At 38.3% G+C, this 23,132-nt stretch overlaps 1 protein-coding gene across 1 annotated transcript in view; it reads left to right on the top strand.

Annotated features, from left to right (window-relative positions):
* Positions 1-23,132, top strand: part of tmem214 (transmembrane protein 214) — a 49,013-nt gene that overhangs the window by 9,435 nt on the left and 16,446 nt on the right. Inside the window, exons 2-9 of the mRNA XM_043676199.1 lie at positions 8,477-8,682; positions 9,187-9,337; positions 11,649-11,783; positions 17,723-17,805; positions 18,699-18,801; positions 19,506-19,587; positions 20,368-20,469; positions 21,489-21,630. Coding sequence (XP_043532134.1) covers positions 8,477-8,682; positions 9,187-9,337; positions 11,649-11,783; positions 17,723-17,805; positions 18,699-18,801; positions 19,506-19,587; positions 20,368-20,469; positions 21,489-21,630 — 1,004 coding nt within the window. The remainder of the gene's footprint in view (positions 1-8,476; positions 8,683-9,186; positions 9,338-11,648; positions 11,784-17,722; positions 17,806-18,698; positions 18,802-19,505; positions 19,588-20,367; positions 20,470-21,488; positions 21,631-23,132) is intronic.

Below are 23,132 nucleotides of genomic sequence, written 5' to 3' on the forward strand. Positions count from 1 at the left end.
TCGTGTGCCTGGAAGATCATCAACTCGGTGAAGGACGCTCTCTGGGCGGTCCGAAACCTGTTGATCTTCCAGGTGAAGGAGTTGACCCCGACTGAGTGTTGCAGACTGGCACATTCCAAGGTCCAGGACTACGTGTTGAGGGACGTGCTGAAGCTTGGGACAGCTGCCGCCAAGGCGTGGTGGGGAAAGACCACCGTGTAACGTCTGCCTGCCTAAAGAAGAACAGAGGGCCCGCGCAGTCATTTGGGCACTGCTGACGCCTCAGCTAAAAATGTAATTGTACAGACCTGTAAATAGGAATGATTACTCTGTTTCGGTATGCAAACAAATGGAATGTTTACATATGTATGGCATGTCCAACTGTACTTTTATGAATAAATTATATTTTTGAAATAAAGAAAGGAGCAGAGAGTAGCAGAAGGTGAGCAATTTTTAACTCTGTCCAAGCAGGCTTTTCAGTAGACCCAGGCTTGGGAAGGAGGGAATGGGAGTTGGGTGTTAGGACTAAAGGTCTAATGAAATTAGTTGAATATGCACCCACCTTTGCTCCCCACTTAATGTCTGAATTACCTCCATTTTAAACTTTTTTAATTTTTTATTTCAGTGGGATGTGCTTGCATAGAATTTGTGCAATTTAAACTTGTTAACGTGAATTATTTCTGGTGCTGTTAATTTAAAAGTCATGTAATATAGCTTTTGTTTAGTTTCATTGCTATTATATACTTGCTATTTTTAGTTGAATGGATGAAGAAAATGTTTTGACTGGATAGCTCTGTGGATTGTGTGGTTTTCCAGTATTTTTCTTGCTAGTTTTGTCTTGTGAAAATGGCTTGTTGCTGGGTTATGATTCAATGGCATCTGTGGTAGTCTGTCTAGCTGACTGCTGATCACATGGGTTTTTATTCTGAATGTTGTTCAGTTACTTGGCTGCAGGCATCTTTGTAACTGAACTTGACTTGATGATGACACTATCTATTTCTACCAGTAATTGCTGGTTAGCTGAACTAAAGTGGGAACCCTCTAAGAGAGGAGTGCTACAATAAATTGTTTACTGACTTTGAAATAAATTCATTCAGCACAAGTAGTGGAAGCAGATTTGAAACCAACTCAGTGATGAAATCTGCTTTTTGTTTGTTTTAATTTCATGCATAATTGTGGTTTTACTGGAGCACAAAATGACATTGAAACAGAGTGGTGTGGTTGAGTTGGGATGTATATACTTGTAATGATTTTTTTGCATTGGCATTACTTTTGTGAACAAATCTTTACCATCATTCATCAACTGGCTATCTGTTTGTAGCTGAAAATCCTAACACTTCTTACCTAGAGGAATAATAAATTTCAGTGGATAGGTAGAAGTAGCTTGGATTGTCTGTCTTGGATAGAAGAAAGCCAAGAGGAGATTTGTTAGAGGTTGTCCAGCCTGCCCAATTTTGCAACAGTTGAAAGGGAGTAACTGTTTCTGCTTGGAAGAGGACCCCAGAACGAGAGGACGTAATTTTGTTTTTAAAAGGTCTTAGAGATGTTCAGCAAGGAAACAGACCCTTTGGTCCATGCCAGCCAGGTATCCCAACCCAGTCTAGTACCACCTGCCAGCACACGGCCCATATTCCTCCAAACCCTTCCTATTTGGGCGGCACGGTGGCCCAGTGGTTAGCACTGCTGCCTCACAGCGCCAGAACCCCGGGTTCAATTCCCGCCTCAGGCGACTGACTGTGACTGTGTGGAGTTTGCACGTTCTCCCCGTGTCTGCGTGGGTTTCCTCCGGGTGCTCCGGTTTCCTCCCACAGTCCAAAGATGTGCAGGTCAGGTGAATTGGCCATACTAAATTGCCCGTAGTGTTAGGTAAGGGGTAAATGTAGGGGTATGGGTGGGTTGCGCTTCGGCGGTTCGGTGTGGACTTGTTGGGCCGAAGGGCCTGTTTCCACACTGTAATGTAATCTAATCTAATCTATTCATATATCCATTCAAATGCTTTTTAAATGTTGCAATTGTAGCAGCCTCCACCACTTCCTCTGGCAGCTCATTCCATACATGTACCACCCTCCTGAGTGAAGAAGTTGCCCCTTAGGTCTCTTTTTTGTATCTCTTCCCCTCTTTCCCCCTAAACCAATGCCCTCCAATTCTGGACTCCCCGACCCCAGGGAAAAGACTTTGTCTATTTATCCTATCCATGCCCCTCAAAATTTTGTACACCTCTAGAAGGTCACCCCTCAGCCTCTGACGCTCCTGGGAAAATAGCCCCAGCCTGTTCAGCCTCTCCCTACAGCTCAAATCCTCCAACCCAATCTTTTCTGACTCCTTTCAAGTTTCACAACATCTTTCCGATAGGAAGGAGACCAGAATTGCACGCAATATTCCAACAGTGGCCTAACCAATGACCTGTACAGCTGCAACATGACCTCCCAATTCCTGTACTCTACTCTGACCAATAAAGGAATGCATTCCAAACTCCTTCTTCACTATCCTATCTACCTAGGACTCTACTTTCAAGGAGCTATGAATCTGCACTCCAAGGTCTCTTTGTTCAGCAACATTCCCTAGGGCCTTACCATTAAGTATATAAGTCCTGCTAAAATTTGCTTTCCCAAAATGTAGCACCTCGCATTTATCTGAATTAAACTCTAGCTTCCCACAGAGTTCTTGGGTACACCTGATCAGGTCCTGGGGATTTATCCACCTTTATGCGTTTCAAGACATCCAGCACTTTCTCCTTTGTAATATGGACATTTTTCAAGATGTCACCATCTATTTCCCTACATTCTATATCTTCCATATCCTTTTCCACAGTAAATACTGATACGCTAAACGAGTATTGTGCATCTCCCATTTTCTGCGGCTCTTTTTTTGTAAGAGAAGAGAAGCAAGGGTAATCAGAGCATTTCCACTCAGTGAGTGGTTAAGGCATGGAATGCATTGATTTGAAATTCCTTCCTATTCATTTCTATGGAGGGGAGGGGAGGGGGAGATGTTTATTTAACAAGCTGGTGCTGCCACAATGGACTGGTGTTTTTGCACTCTTAAGAGTTCTGCAAGTTGTCATGGGAGCATAATCATAAGACCCCTATTATCTTCCAGAGTTCCATTGCCTCGTTAGTTAAAAATGGACAATAAAAGCAGCCTTGCCATTATTTACATCCTGAGGGGGAAAGTGTTTTGATTTTTAGGGGTGGAGAAACATTGCCAAAAAGGAGGAAAATGCCATTAAACAGCTGAGGAAAGTTTCAACCATCAATTTTGAACAGAAGTACAGTTGGATCATTAACACCCAAAAAGAGAGAACCTAAATATTTTGCGCACAGACTCCCGAAATTCTCTAGTTCTGCACCTGAAACAGTGAACCAGCTTTTCTACTTGGCAGAGTTGAAAAATATTTTTTGGTGAATAATTGGATAGATATATCACCATATGCATAATATGGTGATGCATAATATCACCAGATGCATAATATCACCATATAATGTAGGGAAGTTGTGTCTGTAGGACACTTGCATTCTTAAAAGGAATGGTTCAGTTGCACAGATGAAGTGAAAAGACAACACAAAGTGCATGTTGACAGATCCAACCAGCAATTTGTTTCAGCTGAAACTGTAGCACTCAATAGAGTGCAGGAACCATGTATGTTGGCTCATTCAGTCACAGAATCATGAAATGACTATTGTTAGGGTGGCCATTAGCCCATTGCACTGGTTCCAGGATCAGACATTTTGGGACAGGAGTCTTTTCCATCATTACATGAGATATTAGCTGAACTATGGCCTAACTCTATATACCTGTCTTTGGTCAATATCCCTTGTAATGTTTTGCTTAACAAAAAAAAATTACCCGTCTCTGACTTAAAGTTCACAATTGATCCACCATCCACTGCCATTTGTGGAAGTGTTCCAAACATCTACCGTGTGTGATCAAGTGGTTCCTAATGTCTTTTCTGAATGGTCTGGTCCTAATTCTGAGACTGCATCCCTGAGTTCTAGAATCCCCAACCAGTGGAAATAGCTTATTTTATATATGTGGTCTTTTCCTGTTAATTCTATGATTTTGATTCTGATGTTCTAGAGAATAAAGCCTAATTTGCATAATCTTACCTCTAATTGAATCCCTGAAGTCCAAGTAACATTCTTGTAAAGGCTACATTGTTCTTCTTTCAATACCAATATATCTCTGAGGTAAGGTGCCCAGATCTGTGTTCAATACTCCCAAGTGGGGTCTAACCAAGGTTTTATATAACTACTACCTTGTACTTGGCTTCTACATATAAAAGCCTGCATTCCATTTGCTTTCTTGATTTTTACTTTCTGCATTTTTTGACATTTTAACTATCTATGCACCTGGACCCCAATTTTTAGACATCCACATTATTTAATTTCATCTAAAAAGGATGCATCAGGCTACTTTGGTTCAAAATGGATAATCTCTCACTTGCTCGTACTTTGCCCATTCACCTCGTCTGTCAATATACCTTTGTAATTTTATGCTCTCATCTACATTGTTTGCAATGCTGTGTAACTTGTCCTGAAGAAGGGTTACACCCAAAACGTTGACTTCTCCACCTCCTGATGCTGCCTGGCTTGCTGTGTTCTTCCAGCCTTTTGCTTGTCTACCTTTTGGTTCCAGCAACTGCAGTTATTTTTTGTCTCTAACCTTGTCAGCAAATTTGGACATAGACCCTATAAGCCGTTATCCAAGTTGTTAATAAATGAATGATTGAGATAGATCGGATCCTTTTGGGACACTATTGGTCACATTTTTCCAATTTGAGTACCTACCCATTAACTCTACTTTTTGTCACCTGTCACTCAACTCTTTTCCCAGCCCTGTCATAGTTTCCTTCAATTCTGTGAGCTTCTATCTTAGTCTGTTGTGTGGAACCTTATCAAAAACCTTCTGGAAGTTCATAGAAACAATATGCATAGAGACATCCCTGTCCGCTACCTTCGTCAACTCAGAAAAAAATCAGTGACCTGTGTATCGTGAATCTGTGCTGAATGTCTCCCTGGTTGACTCAAACATTGAGGACAAGACAACTGAACACCTTAATTAGACTCCAACAGTTTACCCACCATAGATGTTAGCCTAACTAGTCTGTAACTCCCTGGCATTCCTTTTTTTTCCCCCTTAAGTGGAGTGATATGAAACTTTCCAATCCTGGATCCAGGGATTTCGGATTTTTCTTTTGGCATCGACCAGATGCTCCCACACTACCTTTTTTTTAACACGTTTAAGTAGAAACCCACATGTACCAGGGATTTGTCACGTTTTTTTTAAATTCAATTAATTTATTTTACTGTTTTACTTGCATTAACTTTATTCGGGCACTGTTTCAATCCATTTTTAATTTCTTTAGAACTTCTGGCAAGCTGTCCTTTCTACTGTATGTACTGTGACAAAGCAATTTATTCAGGATGTCTGCCATTTCCCCAGAGTCATTGACAGTATCTTTTTTTTTAGTGGGGCAACATTTCTCCTGATCTGTTGCTTTCCCTTTACGTAACTATATATAAAATTTTCTTACCAAGATGTTGGTATCTTGACAAGTTTCTTTTTATAATCCCCTTTTTAGTTGCTCTTTTCACTAGCTATTTTGTGCCCCTTTTGTGGTCTTTGTATCTTTCCTATTCAGCTATCTTTTCAATTGTATATTGTACCTTTTCTATTGCTCTTTAATTGTCTATGACTGCTGTTCTGTGAATGAAGCTTTTCCTTTTAAACATTCTCCATGGTTCTTGTTGTTCTGGCCCATTAGATATTTGTGGACCATTTCTTCCTCATCTCATTGAAGTCTGTTTAAAATTCGTTGCTGATTTCATGTTTTTCACTTTAAATTATGCATTGAACTCACTTTATTTTTTTTTGATAGATGTTCAAGCATAATTAGGTTGAATTTAATCTGACTCATTACTCACTAAATCTAAAAATTGCTTGTCCCTTTGCATCTGGGACACATTGCTGTAAGAAATGCTGGACATACTCAAGAAATTCATAACCTTTCTGACAGGTGCTTTTAACTGCACTCTCCACTTATCCTACCACTTTCAATGATTTGTGCACTGACAGCCAGGTTCTTTCTGCTCTCTTTTAACCCCCTTTAGAATTGTACTCTTTATGTTGTCTTTCCAAAACCAAAATGCAAGACCCCTCACTTGTCTGTATTTGATCTCATGCAACCAGTCCAGCCATTCCACCAACTTGTCAATGTCCTTTTTGGAGTTCCATATTTATTTACAATTCTTCCAAGTTTAGTGTTACCTGCAAACTTTTGAAGTCGTTCACTGCACACCAAGATCCTGATAATTCCTGCATATCAAGAAAAACAAATGTCCCAATACTGACCTGGGAAGTTGACTGACTGACAAACTTTCCTTCAGTCCAAAGAATGTCCATTCATGATTGCTGTGTTTTCTATCACATCATCCAATTTTGATTCCATTCCATCTATAAACTGTTGAAAAGATGTATATGCTGCAGTGTATTGCTGAGGACTTTTGCAGCTGTTTTGGGATGTAAAGAGTACAGGGTCATTATGTGTTGGCCAACTAATTACACTTGGAAAGGAGATAGTGAGCTGCTGCAGTTCTTGTCCCAATCAAAAATTTGGAGCATTATTCTGATCGGGTTTTTTTTTGTGTGAATGAATGATAATTGGAGGTCCAAATTCAAGATGCAGTGTGTGTTGAGAACTTGCTGTTGGTAATGTATTTAGGCACTTGCTACCCTTCTCTTCCCAGATGATGGAAGTTTGTGTTTGGAAGGTAGTTTTGAAAAGGCTTGGAAAATTGCTATATTCCATATTGTAAATGTTGCATGTGACTGCAACTGCATATTTACAGATGGATTGAGTTAATACTTGATGTTGATCTGCAAGTTTTGTTTTAAAATGTTGAATTGTTTCTCATTTAATGTAGGTTGGTTTCTCACTTAGATGTTCATTGCCTTGCTTGGTGCAGATGTTGCTTGTTACTAACCTGCCAAGCCTGCATGTTTATTCTGGCTTTGTTGTACACTTGCATCGATTGATTCTGTATATGAATCAAAATGTTTCTCAGAACTGACTGTTAAACATTCCTACTTCTGATCCTTTTTTTTTTCTTAGAGGGAAATTATTGAAATAACTGAAGCTGAGGTGACTAACAACCACCTTAATTTTGAGTGTCAGAAACAGAAATTGCAGGAAAGGCTCAGCAGATCTGGCAGGATCTGTGGAACGAAATTGGTAAATGTTTCTGGTTCAGTGACGCTTTCTCACCACTGATGGTAGATACTGTTTTTGTATGGAAGATTTGGGGGGGGTGGGGAGAAAGGGGTGAGCTGCATTTAAGGAGTAAATGTTAAAGTCCAAAGAGAGGAGAACAGATGGTGATACAAGGGAGTGGATAAACATTTCACACTGCTTGTCCCAATTAATATTGAAGAGGTTGAAATCCCTTACTATTATTACCCTGTTATGTTTTCACTTGGGATTTGCCTACATAGGATTTTCTACATAGGCAGTAAAGTGAGTGCCCATCCCTTTTAAAAATAAAAAAAAACTTCTACCCATATGGCTTCACTTGGAGGAACCTTTCGGTCCTCACTGTGGTAGTTGACTCCTTGATCAAAATTGTGACCTCCCCACCAATTTCAGTTTAACTCTTATTTTCCTGAGTGTTTTCAAGATTATACGTTAATGGGCATCTCATTTTGCTGAGGTTTGGGCTACTGTATTGAGCAGATCTAAAGCTCTGGGAGCTGTTGTCTTTAGTAATCACTTTTTCTAAATATGTTCTAATCCTGAAGAAACTCAGCAATTGCATACTCGGGAGTATCCAGCAAATATAGGTTACTACTTGATAAGCAATTCGCTGTAGAGCTCAGAGGGGAAAATGCTTAGTTCTCCTGCACTGAGACTGGTCATCTATCAACGATCACTGTGATTAATAAGTGCTTCCTTTTTGTCTTGTCTTTTGGCTTGTCATCTACCTTTTCACACCAAAATAAAACTTCTCTCATGAGAGTTGAGAGAGAGCACCTTTTTTATTTGAGCTTTCCCACTTAAACAAGAGTATCTTAATGAACTTTTTGAGGGAGAGACAAAAATCTTTGTTTTTCTCTCTCTCTCTCATTCCAGGACTGGGGGGTGGGTGGGCTCTACAATGGAACTCTGTTATTGAAATTGAGTAGTTCAATCAACACATCTACATGAATTTGCCATGTAGAGGTTTCTGTGTTTGAGTTCTCCAATGAGTTGTGCTGCTTGTTGTTTTCTCAAGGCAAGCGAAGTCTACACCATTCAAAGGAGCATAATCTCATATACAGCCTTACGAACTAGTTACATTTCCAACCAAAATTAAGATGTTTTGTGCTGTGCTATAATCCTAACTTTATTGGCTAAAACAAAACTCTCAGCAATGGTCACTGCTGAAAAGTTGGTTTTAGTTAATTGGTGATGGGGAGATCCATTGTCATTGCATCTGATGGATGTTTTTGTTTTCCCTCCTAGCTCCTTTGAAACCATCTGAAACTCTTTTTGAGCTTGGATTTGAAAAGATAGGGAAGAAACAAAACAAAGAGCAAGTTCCTCCAACATCATCTCCTGAGAACCAACAGCTGAGATCTTTCTCTGGAGGAAAGATGGTCAAAAAATCCTCTGGTGATGCAGGGTTGAAGCACAAGCGTTTTCCTTCTTTGGAGACTGCTGTTAAAGCTGTATGTGCAAAATATCTCTCATTTTTCTCTCTGTTCAATTTTATAGTTTTTATTTGCTTGCTGCATGAAATGTTAGTTTTTCACAATTGATGTTCAAGGAAATCTTGTTTTCATGGAAATTTACTATTTCCAACTTAAATGTAACTTTTGGTCAAACCAATAACTTTTTAATCAATATTTAGATGTTGGTTTTTGGTCATTTTAGTCTCATTGCACCCTAATCTCTGAACCATGCTATGCTTATGTTGTGCTAAAGAACTAATAGTTTGTGCTTTTTATCTGGTAAGCTGAAAAGTGAGTTTGGAATCTTTGAAATTAGAGACCTTGATTTCCCCCAACATTTTAATTTGGTTTTGAAGAGCTAAGACTCTGCTAAGACTGAGTTTATCCTTTTTTTTTTAAACCTGCCTCTAGTGAAAAAAATCCTAATGTGTAAGAATTGTCCAGTGTTACTTGATTATATAAACTGCAGTTGTTACCAAGTAGTCTTAATTTTCTCCACAGCTTGACTTGAAAGAACTTCAGGAGCAGCTGGACAAAAGCCAGAATTTGTTTCCTGGAAATCCATCTGTCTGGGTGAAGGATTTGGCTGGATACTTGAATTATAAGCTACAAGCACCAGACACTGACCCTACTCTCAGTCAATATTCATTTGGTCAGTTGGATTTTGACATCACTGTTGTTTGTATTTAGTATTTTGTTAATGCCTTCATTTGAGAATTTGCATATTACAGTCAAAAGTTACATAATGAGTGCACTGTGGTCTTCATCTCTTTATTTGGAAGTGAGGGCTTTTAAAAATTCTAGTTTAAGGAGTTTAAAGACAAGTTATTAATCAATAACAAGCTCCTGCTTGGACTGATGGTCTGTTCTGCTATAACACGTGTTTCGTCGATGCGACTTAGCTTTAATGAGATTGAAGAATTTAGACCATTATTTAGAGAATGTGAACATTCCTTGCCTGTTGGCTATAGCATGATTCTGGCCCCTTTTAGTTTAAATGACACAGCTATTGTGTGATTTTTCCATAAGAACATAACTATAGTGTTACATCAGAACCAACTATTTTGTCCTTTTGGCTTTGGTAAAAAGTTGCAAATGAGTCTGTATCCAATCTGATTCATTTTGAAGTGCAAGACACTCTTCTGGTTTTGAAATGGGATTTTATCAGCCAGTAGCTTGCTTATAAGATAGGAATGGGCATGAGAGCTAAGGGATTTATCGTTCATAAAAGCCAAGTCTGTTCCATGGTTGCAGTAACTATCACAAAGCAATTTTATTTTGTTTTAAATAATATTGATTTTTGTATGGAGGATTTCTACATTACTTGGTAACTTTTTTTTGACTGACTTGTTAGTTTTTTTTTTATTCATGCAAGGTGCCTAGCAAGACATGCAGAGTCAAAAACAGAAGTTACTGGAAAACTCAGGCCTATCAGCATCTGGAGAGAAATCTGTTAATGTTTCAGGTCCAGTGATCTGTCTTCAGAACGTGCAAAAATGAAACTCATTCATTTTCCACATAATGCTCCACCTTCTACAGTTGACTCTTTCACATGAGGTTCAAAAGGGTCTAACATCCTCAGCACTCCTCCTACCTATGTCTGATCTGTCTTCAGAACGTGCAAAAATGAAACTCATTCATTTTCCACATAATGCTCCACCTTCTACAGTTGACTCTTTCACATGAGGTTCAAAAGGGACAAATTCAAGAATAAGTTCTGAATCAGAGTCCTATTTAACTCTTTCTCTACACAGAAGCTGGAAGACTTGCTGAGTTCCTCCAGCAATTTTTTAAAAAGACATGTGGAGTAACAGAATAATGGCGCATGATTTCTTGAAGCTTGGTCTTTGTATTCCCCATTTGTGTGGTTTTTTTTTTTCCCCTCCCTTGGATTGCTTATTTGCAATGTTTGTGAACTTCAGGCATTGAGGCTTGAGATTTCGTCTCGTGTGATTTTGTTAAATAACTGATTTGCTGTTTTCCAGTCCTATTTACTGTGTAAGCATCTGTCTTCTTCACTGACTTGTTTGAGACTTGATTGTCCCATTCCAATATGAGCACTGCTTTCTTTTTGAAGTTTGTTACTTTTGAATTTGTGCTTTTAGTTTGCAGTTTCATGTGATTTGAGTCAACTGCAGCAGGTGGGGTTTATTATGAAAGATTCTTATTGTGTTGAAAGCCAAGGCAGATGTGCCTATTTTAGGTAGAGAGAACAGGAATTCTGGATGAACAGGAATGCAGAGGTCTAAGTTGGGAAGTTTCTGAATGCTGCTTCCCCAATGGTAGCCCTCTCTGGGCCTATCAATAACAAAATGGGAACGAACTGTGATTAATACCCTTGATTTAAGGAGTAGTTCCTCCTCATTTCCTTCACCTTGTCCCACAAAATGCATCTTGTTCTAGTTGCCCCCATGGTTGAATTTTTCCTGGTGATTTTTGTGGGTTTTTCTTTTTGAAAGTGGTATTTATTTGCTACTCTGTCTTATAAATTTAGTTCTAGAAAAATAAATGGAACACAATATTGACACTGACAAATTTTATTTCTTCTTGGCATAGATGTATGTGTCTAGTTTTAACAATATACAAGTATAAGCTACTTGCCCATAGGTTTTTCCACTAGCCCCCCCGCCCCAAACCTATCAATTTGCTGACTTTTTGAGCATGTTGTATTGATGTTGAATATAGTCCCATACGTACTGGGAACTGATATTTCTTAGTGTTTTTCATATTTGATACGCAGAAGGATATTGATCCTGTCCTGATTTTATGACCAACAGAATGATCAAAGGCTAAAATGATTAAACATCATTGTGATCCTAAAACGCAAACTTTTGTGTAATACCTGGTGGTGTTGCATGATGTCTGCTAGTTTTGCTTCACTGTAATTGTTGAACATGTCAGTTTTTGGAAGAACAATTTTGAATGTTTTGCAGGAATTAATTTTAAAAATATTTGTTTTATAGACTATCCATACAGTCTTGCTAACAAGGAACTTCGGAATGTTATCAAATCTCTTTTGGGAAAAACGTCAGACCATTTGGAGCACTTTTTCGACCATTGTATCTATACTATGTTACGTGAACAAGATAAGGCTGCAGGTAATAAGAACCTTTTTTATTAACATATCATTGTCTTTATAACTGTGTCAATAAAAATCTTTTGGTATTTGCTGTGTAGTTGGAATTAAAGTATTTTTTTAAATAAAAGACCTCACTTAACACCAACTTTGATAAACCAAACACAGTGGAAACTTTATTATCTGAACGAGATGGGCGGGCACCATTTCGTTCGGATAATCGACTATTTGGAAAATCGATTTTTAAATGCCTTTCCTCTGGGGCTCGGAGTTTTAAAGTCTGCTGCCTGTCCAGGAGACTAGCAGCAGCACAGTGCGCAAGCCCTCGCCTTCCACCCCCACCCCACCCCCCAAAACCCAGTCTAACCCCGGCCCCCAACCCAGTCTAACCCCGCCCTCTCCGCTGCCAACTCACTCTGGCCCCCCCCCTCTCCGGGGCAGTCGGACTGCACACCAACAACAAGACTGCTGCTGTCTTTGTAGGGTAAGTCTCCAAATAGCGCGTGCACTCATACCTTTTTACTGCCACTCTTTGACAGGTCCCACGGTTGCCCTATACAGAACAATGTTGGAGAGCAGGGCGGGGTGAGGTTAGGGTACACCCCTCTGTAGAACTCCAGGGAAAGTATGGGGAGGGAGGTCAGTCATTTGGAGGCGGTGACTGTTTAATCACTGTAACAAAAGACACTATCACTGTTGGAAACATGTCTTTGATGTAATGTTTCCATCGGGACCTCGATCTCCTTCAGATAATCCGATTTTTGAATAATTAGTATTCTGATAATCGAGGTTCCCCTGTAGTTTCTTGTGAACTGTGGTCTTAATATAGTAGACAACATTTGAGTTGCTCTTACAATTTGGGTGACTTTTTATGTATATCAATTTTGACCAAAATTTTGAAAAATAAAATCTTTCCACTTCAGACATGTTTCACTAAGTTATTTCATATGAAGCTACAAGAGAGGTCCTTGACTATAGGCTTGAACAGCTGTCAAAGTGGAAGTGTTGGGTTTTTTTTTTAATTCCTTGCTCATTTGAACTAAAATATGCTATCTCTCAGACAATCCATTTCAAAGTACTTAAGTACAATTGAAAAATTGTTTTTTTCTTTTCGCAATCTATAATGGGATGATTTAAGGCTAGTAATTATTACTAATTGCTAGTTGCTTGAAGTTGGAGATGCCACCTGGAACACGATAGTAAATAGCGTGAAAATGTTTCTGTGGACTCAGGGTCCCGGGATCTTGATGCATCAATAATGAAGCCAAAATAACCATTTCCTTGAGATGGTATGTGATTTGGAGGAGGATATGGGAATAGTTGAAGCTAATCTGTTTGGTTTGCTGAATAAATTTTGGTGATTTGCTCCTGTTCATCCCTTAGGTACTGCAGACAGATGGGAACTAAAAATCAGAAAAGGAGGAAATTTTAATGCTTAAGCTGCTTGAGATGCTGATCAATCAGATTAGTTTGTTGGTTTGCCTGCCTGCTGCCTAGCTTCTCCTAGTATAGTTGTAGTTGCTACTCATGCATATGGGTAGAAAGTGCACTATCACTTTCCTGGCTTATACAGATGGTCCAAAGCTTCAGTCAGTTGGGTGAAGGAATGTCTACTGTGAAATGCCCAACCTCGTAAATAGTTTTGTAGCCAGTGCACTAGTCGACATTACTCTGGAATTTTAATTTATGATTACCTTTTTAATTTTAAGTAGCATTATTCAGTGTTATTTGAAGAAGTTTGCCTAGTGCCTGTATAGTACAAAAGTTTACTTGCTGCTGTTTCCAGGTCTTGCTTCTTTGGATTAATTTGTTATCCAATAACTTCAAAATTATCTGAATGCTTTTTGGTTAAGTGAGCGGATTAACTTAACTTGTATAATGAAAGGAAGGTCATTCTTGATGAAGCAACTGAAGGTAGTTGGAATTGTAATGCTACTAAGCTGAGCAATTCCTGCTGAGATAATCTGACCTCTGGAAAAGTGATTCCCAGTGACTTCAACTTTACTGGAACTCTTGATGCAAAACCTAATGAGATGCTGTAATGAATCAAAGGGCAATTACTTTCATGTCCATCTTTTGAACCAAGATTGAACTGTGCCTCTGCCTCTCCCCTGACCCAAGTGTCAATAAGCAGGCAATGAGTGTACTGCTTGATGGCAGCATTGCCAAATCCTTAGGCTGATAACTTGACAATCTGTTCACTTACTGTTATGTGATAAAACATTAATGTTGGGTATCTGTTTTCAGACTGGAAGGATGTGCCATGGTATCTTCCAGGGATTGGTGTTGGTACTGTTGCTCTTGAAGACATTAGTGACCTTGATAAATGATTTGTAGGTCATTAAAAAGCTTGCAAATTGAATGAGAACTGGATCGTGCTTAACAAATTGTAAGCTTTGTTGAGGTTATTGAAATGAGCAAGTTAATTAACACTTTTTTTTTCCTACCAAGCTATAAGACAGTATAAATTTGAATGGTACAGTTTTTAAATATGGTGTTATGATACGTGGTGAACACTCCTGCTTAACTTTAAACCAGCAACATGATTTATCATGTGCAGTAATCTGAAAATTCGAGAGGCCAAGAAATATTTAATGTAAAAATTAACCACTTTATTTCTATAACAACAGAATAATTAACTAACAACTATTTACAACTCCTTCCTCTAACCTATCATTTACCTTCCTATCTATAATACTAGTCCGATTTTAAATCGCTGATTTAAGATTTACCAAAAATTCAAGTTTTCAAAACCAGCCAGCTGTCGAATCTTCGATTTGGATCTTCCTGTGTCGGCGTCATCTTCTTGTTAGATTTATGCTTCACAGGCAACGGATCAATAAAAGTACCTTTTTTTTTTAAGAGAGCTATTCTCTGGGCAGTCTGCAGATGTCGTTGGCTTGGCAGTTCCCCTCCCAACTGTTAATTTTCCCCAGTCTTATATCCCCAAGGCATTGGATTGTGTCATTGGCTTTTAAAATTGTGAATATACTAAATTCAAACTTGATTGGATAGGGCATAATTTAAACTGATTGGCCTAATTTGAATCTGTTTTGTCATCTCCCAGGCAGCCAGCTAATCTAGCTTTTGACCAGGTGTTACATTGTTACTTTATTCAGAACACTTGGTGCTGTATTAGGTAGTTCTGATAGCTTTTAACTCAAAAACGGTACAGTACACCCACCTCTTCAGTGTAAAAACATGAAGACTAGATGTGTACAGTATCTCTGCCCAACCACCTCCGAGATGCTTCATTGATTTTCCTTCCATCAGAAATTTGGAAGTGGCAATGTTCACTGTGTAATGTTCAGTTCATTTGTTCCATCCTACCAACCTTCGCATAAACCAAATCATCTGCCAACATTTCCACCACCTCCAAATGGACCCCACCACCAGGGATATATTTCCCTCCCCACCCCTTTCCGCCTTCCGCAAAGACCGTTCCCTCCGTGACTACCTGGTCAGGTCCACGCCCACCCTCCCATCCTGGCACCTTCCCCTGCCACCGCAGAAATTGCAAAACCTGCGCCCACACCTCATCCCTCACCTCCATCCAAGGCCCTAAAGGAGCCTTCCGCATCCATCAAAGTTTTACCTGCACATCCACCATTATCACTTACTGTATCTGTCGCTCCCGATGCAGTCTCCTCTACATTGGGGAGACTGGACACTCCCTAGCAGACCACTTTAGGGAACATCTCCGGCTCTCTGCCTGTATTTCTGATGAAGGGCTTTTGCCCGAAACGTCGATTTTACTGCTCCTTGGATGCTGCCTGAACTGCTGTGGTCTTCCAGCACCACTAATCCAGAATCTGGTTTCCAGCATCTGCAGTCATTGTTTTTACCTATGTATAATCTTTGCCAGTTTGTTGAATGCTGGTTTATAAGGTGCTGGTTAAAACAAAGTGTGCCATATATCATTTGCAGTCTGACTAGTGCCTTGCAAAGTTTTAGCCAAACCACCTCTTTTCATGTTCCATTCTCTTGAAATAAAAGCCAACATTCCATTTGGCTTTCCTACTGCTCACTGAATTGCTAGCTTTTCGTGATTAATGCATGAGGACTTCCAAATTTCTCTATGGTAAAGCTTTCCAGTGTTTCTCCATTTGCAACTCCTCTATTCTTGCAGAAATGCATAACCTCACATTTTCCCAAATCAATTATTTTTATTGCCCACTCACTAAGCTGTCCATGTCCCCTTTTTTTTATAGATTTTTTTTCATCCTAATCAATTGCCTTCCCACCACATTTTGTCATCTCCTCTTCTCCCTTTTGGTGAGAGTACATTCACTTTCCTTATCCAAGTAATGTAAATTGTGGCTCCATCCCTGATCTCTGTGGCACTACACTAGTTGCACATTATCTCCTGGAAAAAACTTCTTCTAAAAATCCAAATGATATATCTGCTGTTTTTTTGCCTCTTATTGATCCTGCTTGTTAACACCCCCAGAAAATTCAAGTAAATTTGTCAGATTGATCTTCCCTTCATGAAGCCATGCTGACTCTGAATGACACACATTTCTAAGTAGTACTACCGCATTTTATTATGGCTGTAACATTTTCCCAATAACACATGTTAAGCTAACTGGCCTAATAGTTTTATTTGCCATCCATATCATGGGTGGTGAAATACCAGTTTGAAAATAAACTGATTTTGCTTCTGGGAACTGGCCTGAAAAGTTGATGACTTGTTCAAAGAACAGCAGATGTTTAGGCACCTGAGACATTATATTCAAGGACTGGCAGCTGCTTGGATGTTAAGAGGTAATCAAAAAGGAGGCCGCTACCGACTTGTCAAAGAAACTACAATTTGGACTGGGTTTTGTGCAGAAAGCAGTATGGCTGGATGGTGTTTTGGTTGCTCTCTCGTTATCTTTAAGTAATGGAAAGTTCTGAGAAAAGAACCCCAATCTGTCAGACAAGACATAAGTCTCCAGTCTGAAAGTTGCTTTCATTGTTGATTTTTGGAATTCAAGCAAGATCTACAGTCCTAAATGTCTGAAAACTCAATATCCAAAGTTGACTGAAGGTTTAACAACCTTTTTCAAAACTGTTAAGTTGCAACTTTTTTACAAATGTTATCTCTTAACCCTCACTTGCACACAAGAGAATTTACGATCAAAGATTGGGTTTAACTGTAGACAATTAGGTTACCTTGTTGCGCTTCATTCAGCTGAAGTTAGAATATCTCAATCAGGCAATTTTCAGGATCCTTGCAATACAGCACATTAAAATATCCAGTGTTAGTATGTCCTGGTGTTGTCATAGAAATGGGGTGTAGGTCCACTAGCTGTCATGTGTGTTGATGTACACTAAGATTTCCACCGTGTGACTCCTGTAATTTTTTTTTCAGTCGGGACGTCTGATCCTGGCTGAAAAAGCCTGCGCTGACCTGTTGATATCAGGCATGACAAAAGACTGGATGCTCCCCTTCTGTTGAGCTGCTGTTTATTTTTTAATTGAAACTGGCCTTTTAGTAAATGGATTTCAGGGAGTTGTCTGTGTAATTTTCAAGGTATCCAGGCAAGTCCTGTGTATCTGGTTCAAGTCTCTGACATGATGACATGAAGTTCTGGATTGTGTAAAATTGGCCATCAAAGCCTACACTTCCTAGGCAATTTCAGTATTTGACATTTGAACTTTGAGATCCTGACATGCATTTCACAATTTGCATTCAGTCCTTGATGTATATTCTGGAAGTTTTAAAATTTCACTGGATTTGCAACAGCAAACTGCAAATTAAAGTTGGTACTTGTATATATTCTTTAAAAGTGATCTACTTTCAATTATTGCATACAAATACTCTACAACAACTAATTTATGGAAAATTTATTGTTTACCAAATTTTTCATCAGTAAAGTTGATGTCTGTGGCTAAAGGAAAGCAGAGCTGATGTATCCAATATTTATCAAACACTTTTTTTTTTGTTTCGAATGCAATAAACACTTATTCCTTTTTCAGGCGAGTCCCTACATGGCTACAGAATTTGCATTCAGGCTATGTTGCTAGACAAACCTAAAATTGGAACAACGAATCTTGGAAAGGTAAGCACCAGTTCCACAGTTGCAGCTTTGTTTTGAGACAACAATGTACAAGTGTAGGAGCAAGCTTAGTGGAGCCTTGAAATTGACAAGATTTTTATCAGTAAATAGCACTTATCAATTTTTTTCCCCCGAAATGTTGACGGTTTTTAAATTAAGAGAGCACAATTGCAGTAGTTAGTGAGTAGGCTTTTAAAGAACATTATAGCTGTTGCTCACTTTTTTGAAATAAGAAAAATGTCGACATTGAAAGTTAGAGGCTAGGCACGAACATTTCTGATAAATGGGTGTCCTCCCAACAGAAGGATGGCAATTAGTGAGTGTTGAATTGAAATTTTGTTTTTAACATATGGATGACTTTGGAGCTGCAAATAGCATAAGAACACACTACAAAGCATGTGATTCCTGTTCTGGAAGGTGGTTGACCTTCTTGTGTATAGGGTAAATCTACTGATTGTATGTTATAACTTGCTCGTACAAAAGTTTGTCTGAACGTAAGTGCCTAACCCACAAGAGGACACCTATATAGTAGGTTTCTCGTTGTTTGAGCAAATAGGATTTTGCGCCATAATCCAAACTGGTAATCTCCTCAAAAGGTGGAACACTCATAAGGGGGCCAAATGGCCACCTACATCTTGTGGGCCTGGGAGTAATGAAATAGTGTGCAGGTTTTAGGCATTGGTAAAACCAGAAGTTGTTTTCTCACCATACTTGTCACAAATAGTAATGCAGCTTGAACTCCTAGGTAAAAGAGTTAAGTTAAATTTTTTTAATTACAAGACATAAATTTCTTTTAAATTCTGCTGTTAAGCTTAAGCTCCTTACAGTCCTGTTTGGTTTTTTTCTTTTGGTTTAATGAAAAAGTGCCTTTTTAAATTTTTTTTTTAAAATTTCAGTATCTAGAATTGCTGAGGTCCCAGTACAATAAACCAAATAAATGCCTCAGCATCATGTGGGCTTTGGGACAAACTGGGACTGATTTAGCAGAAGGATTGAAAGGTAAGGAATTAATGAACTTGGTGAATAAGCATTTCCAATTTCCTATATTTCTGTAGAATATTATTTGAGTTTCTAAGCTTCTATAAATGCACATTTTAATGTTCTTGAAAGTAGATGATTTTTAATTGAAATTAGATTCTAACAATCATCTTTTTGTAAAAGGCTTTCTTTATTCTGTATTTGAAAGACTTTTGATTTAAGTTTTATGTTTTGGTTTAGAAAAGCTTTGAGATAGTGGGTGGGGTGTGCATTTTCTGTAGTTCTTTTAAAAATGAAGGTATAAAACTTTGTAAATTTGTAGCAAAGTAGGCCAAAACACTCAACGGTGGAGGAAAAGAACCTTTTTTTTTTGTGTGTGGCAATTTAGTTTGGCCGTTAGTGATTTGTTTCAGGAGGAGCAGGAAGTCTGTGGAACATTTTTGGATTCCTGTTTGGCTGGTGTTCTGACACAGGTCACAAGACAGCCCCCCCCGAACCATCCCCTTTTTTTCCCCAGTACTTTTAAAGCTAGTTCTCTTTCTGCTCTTTTGTTTTTCTTCCCTCCTTCACTCTTGTAATCTAGTTTCAGCTTTTCAATTTTTTTCCTTTCTTTTTACCCACCCCCTCCCCTGGTGTAACCTCGTGTTTTTCCTCACTTTTTTTTTCTCTAACATCCTTCAAACTCTCAAAAGCGTTCATAACATTGTTCTTTCCTCCAATTTTAGTGTGGCTTAACATCATGCTTCCTGTATTGGGTGTCAAATCTCTGTCTGGTTATGCAATTAGTTATTTGGACCGATTGCTAATGTGAGTATATTTTCAGTGTGCAAACCTGTATCAAAATTCACAATGTATGAACCAGCTAAATATCACCCACTTAGTAAAGACTTTTAAAAAGGGAATGCTAGAGAAATCCTGATCGCACCTGTGAAGAGAAAGATGTTTAACTTGGAGTCCAATCTGATTTCTCTTCAAAACATGTAGTTTTCTTTTGAAATTGTTTGCTAGTATTTAATATTGCACAGGCAAAAGAAAATATTGCAATTAACTTTAACTGTAACTTTTGAAGTATTCAATAATGCAAGTACCTGACATGGTTAGTCCAGTGGTTAACATAGGAATTTCAATCTAAAGATTTGGTTCAAATCTATTATGCCAAATTGTGAAATTGAAGTTAGTAAATTCAACAGCTTGTGTGCAGAATTTGCTGGGTTGTTGAAACCGAACTGGCTGACTACTTCAGAGAGAATTCTGAGCTTTCTAAAGATATAGAACAAACGGGTGGCTTTCTTAGAAAGATTAGGAAGAATTAGATGAGACCAACACTGATCTCCTTTTCACACCCAGGAATGCCATACTAATTGTTTTTTTAAAAAAAAACTTTATGCAGGAGAGCATAGTTTCTTCATTCCAGTATGATGATATTTAATAGGTGTGATGTCTTTTTTTGCTTTGCTCCCTTTAATCACATTCCCAGCCTTTTGTAAATAGTATGTTAATCATAGGAAGGAGCATCAATTTTATAATGCAAAATATAATCTCAAAAGACTTAATTTAATATATCCCTTCCCTCCCTTAACTTTTCAGGATGCATTCTAATCTGTCCAAAGGATTTGGAACAATTGGACCAAAAGATTTTTTCCCATTGCTGGACTTTGCTTACATGCCCAACAACTCGCTTTCACCCAAGTAAGTTAGAATCTTAATTTGGTACTTGTTTATGCAAACTGCAGGTTTCTGAGATCTGTCCTTCAATATTTTGTGATCCATTGATGATACTTTAAATTTATTTCCAACTATGTAACTTGTACCAATGTTAACAAAATAAGGTGAACCTTTTTCTATATAGAAAGCTGTAGTTTGATTTCTGCCTCACTTCAATGATTTCAAAAAGTTCCTTTAGATTAGATTGCCTATAGTGTGGAAACAGGCCCTTCAGCCCACATTGACCAATTTCCCTCTGACAAATTGACACTATGGGGCAATTTAGCATGGCTAATTCACCTGATCTGCACATCTTTCCCAGGTGGGAATCGAACCTGGGGCCCTGGTGCTGTGAGGCAGCAGTGCTAACCACTGAGCCACTGTACTGCCCCATGCTGTTTACATGCGATTCAACCGGTTCTAGTCCTATTGTGTGAATAAATGCTTGCACCAGAATAAGAACTATGACTTTGTTTTAATAATAATAACTATATACTCAGAATTTTCAACCAGCCAGTTACTGAGCTGTTAATGGATAACAGTACACTACTTGAGATTCTTGTATCTATCCACTTTTGAAGACAGCATTTTAGCAAAAGCAAGTTTTACAGTTGTGCTTCAGTATTGCAGCTAATCCTATTTTTGGAATCTAAACTAAATATTTATATTCTATGCCTTCTATATTTAAAACAAAAACAACTCCATTTTCTTTTAAAGGTTCCAAAGAACTTAAAGTAATTATCAAAAGGCAAAATCCCAAGTCTTGAAATGATCATGTTAGTGACAGTTTACAAGTGTATCAGTATCCTTTTAAGATAATGGATGAAAATTGTGAAGCATGTTGTTGTAAACTGGATCTTGTATAATTCAAAATAACCTGCTTTGGCTTTGTCAGTGGAACAAGTTATTGGCTTGCAGTAATCTCTCTGTAGTTCTTGTGACTTTAGGGAAGTGAGTGAACCTAGTTCCTTAGTTTGCCTGTCAATTTTCTGACTTGCTTTCAGTTTACAGGATCAGTTACGCCATCTTTATCCTCGGCTGAAAGTGTTGGCTTTTGGTGCGAAACCTGATTCTATACTACACACCTACTTTCCCTCTTTCTTATCAAGAGCAACTCCCAACTGTCCTCCAGAGATGAAGAAAGAGGTGAATGATGTTATCTCTCTAAAATATGTTTTATTACAGTAAAAATTTAGCATCAAAACCATTTTGAGAATAATTATCCAGTTTTGCTGTGGTCTTTCCCATAAAGCATTCCTAACAGTTAGCATTTAAGACGAGCCCAGCCTTGTCCAGGTTTGCACCATATTTGTTGAGGATTTTGGCTTTTCTTTACAAGGTCAAGTGGACAATGTATTTGAAATTTTAAACATTTCCTGGACTATAGTTTTTTAAAATATACAGTGCTTGAGGGAAAACTTGGTTTGATATTAATATCAGTGTGAAACAAGCTTCCAATCTATCGTGAATATCTTTAACAAACAATCAATGCTTTCAGAATGGGGACATTTGAATTCTTAATGTTTCACAACTCTAAACGTAGCAATTAATTTAAAATAGTTTTTTTTTGAAAGTAAGAACTGTAGGTCAGAAAAAGTGTTTTTGATATAATTCACTAGCTATTAAACCACTGTGAAATAATGACTTTTGGGCACCAGTCCTCTTTCCTTTTCACCTTTTGCCCCTTACATACATAGTCTTTGTTCTAATAGTTGGTGCATGTTGCCTGCTCAGGCTCTAGAAATGCAATTGGGCAAAATTCAAGGTTGAATGGTTGTCTATGCTTCAACTGTAAGATTTCAGCTCTTGGTTGAAATGTCGGTTAATGAGCAGGAAGAAATTGCCGGCATGCCACTAATTTTATTTTGTATCAACTGTTACTGGGTTTTCTACTTGTGCTAGCTGAAAACTTAACTTAACCCACTACTGATCAGTTTGTAAATGTAATTTTGTGATCCGATTGGTTTAGGAGCAATAGTAGGCCAGTCATTTCCTTGAGCCTATTCCACCATTCGGAGAGATTATGGCTGATTTGTAGCTCAACTCTCTAATCCTTTTGGCCCATATCCCTTGATGCCTTTTTTTTAATCTTAGATTTAAAATCTAAGTTAAACATCAACAACCGATACAGTATCCCTCCAAGGTTAATACATCCTTACGATGTGGTGCCCATATCTGCTCTGTCCTCCAAATGGCATTTAATCAAGGTTTTGTATAGCTGCAGAATTTATCTATTGTACACTAGTTCTCAGACATGATCGTTGGCATTCCAATAGCCATCTTGATTTATTTTCTGCACCTGTTTGTGACATTTGAAAGATGTGTGCACCTGAACCCTCCAGTCTCTTTGGACATCCAGTATATTAAGCCTCCTACCATCTAGAAACTGCGCTTGATGTATCCTTTTGTTTGGTCCAAAGTGGAAAACCTTCTGCTTGCTTACATTGAACTCTCATTTGCCACAATTTGCCCATTCACTTAGTCTATCAATTCCACTTTTTTATTTTTATGCTGTTATCCACACTATCTACAGTTGCCTAAATTTTTTCATTAGCAAATTTGAATATAAGACTTTCTATGCTATTATCTAACTTACTGCAATTTTTAATATTGTTGACTAATAAATCCTTTTGGGACACCACTGGTCA

Source organism: Chiloscyllium plagiosum, chromosome 3 (genome assembly GCF_004010195.1).
Source record: "Chiloscyllium plagiosum isolate BGI_BamShark_2017 chromosome 3, ASM401019v2, whole genome shotgun sequence".
NCBI lineage: Eukaryota > Metazoa > Chordata > Chondrichthyes > Orectolobiformes > Hemiscylliidae > Chiloscyllium > Chiloscyllium plagiosum.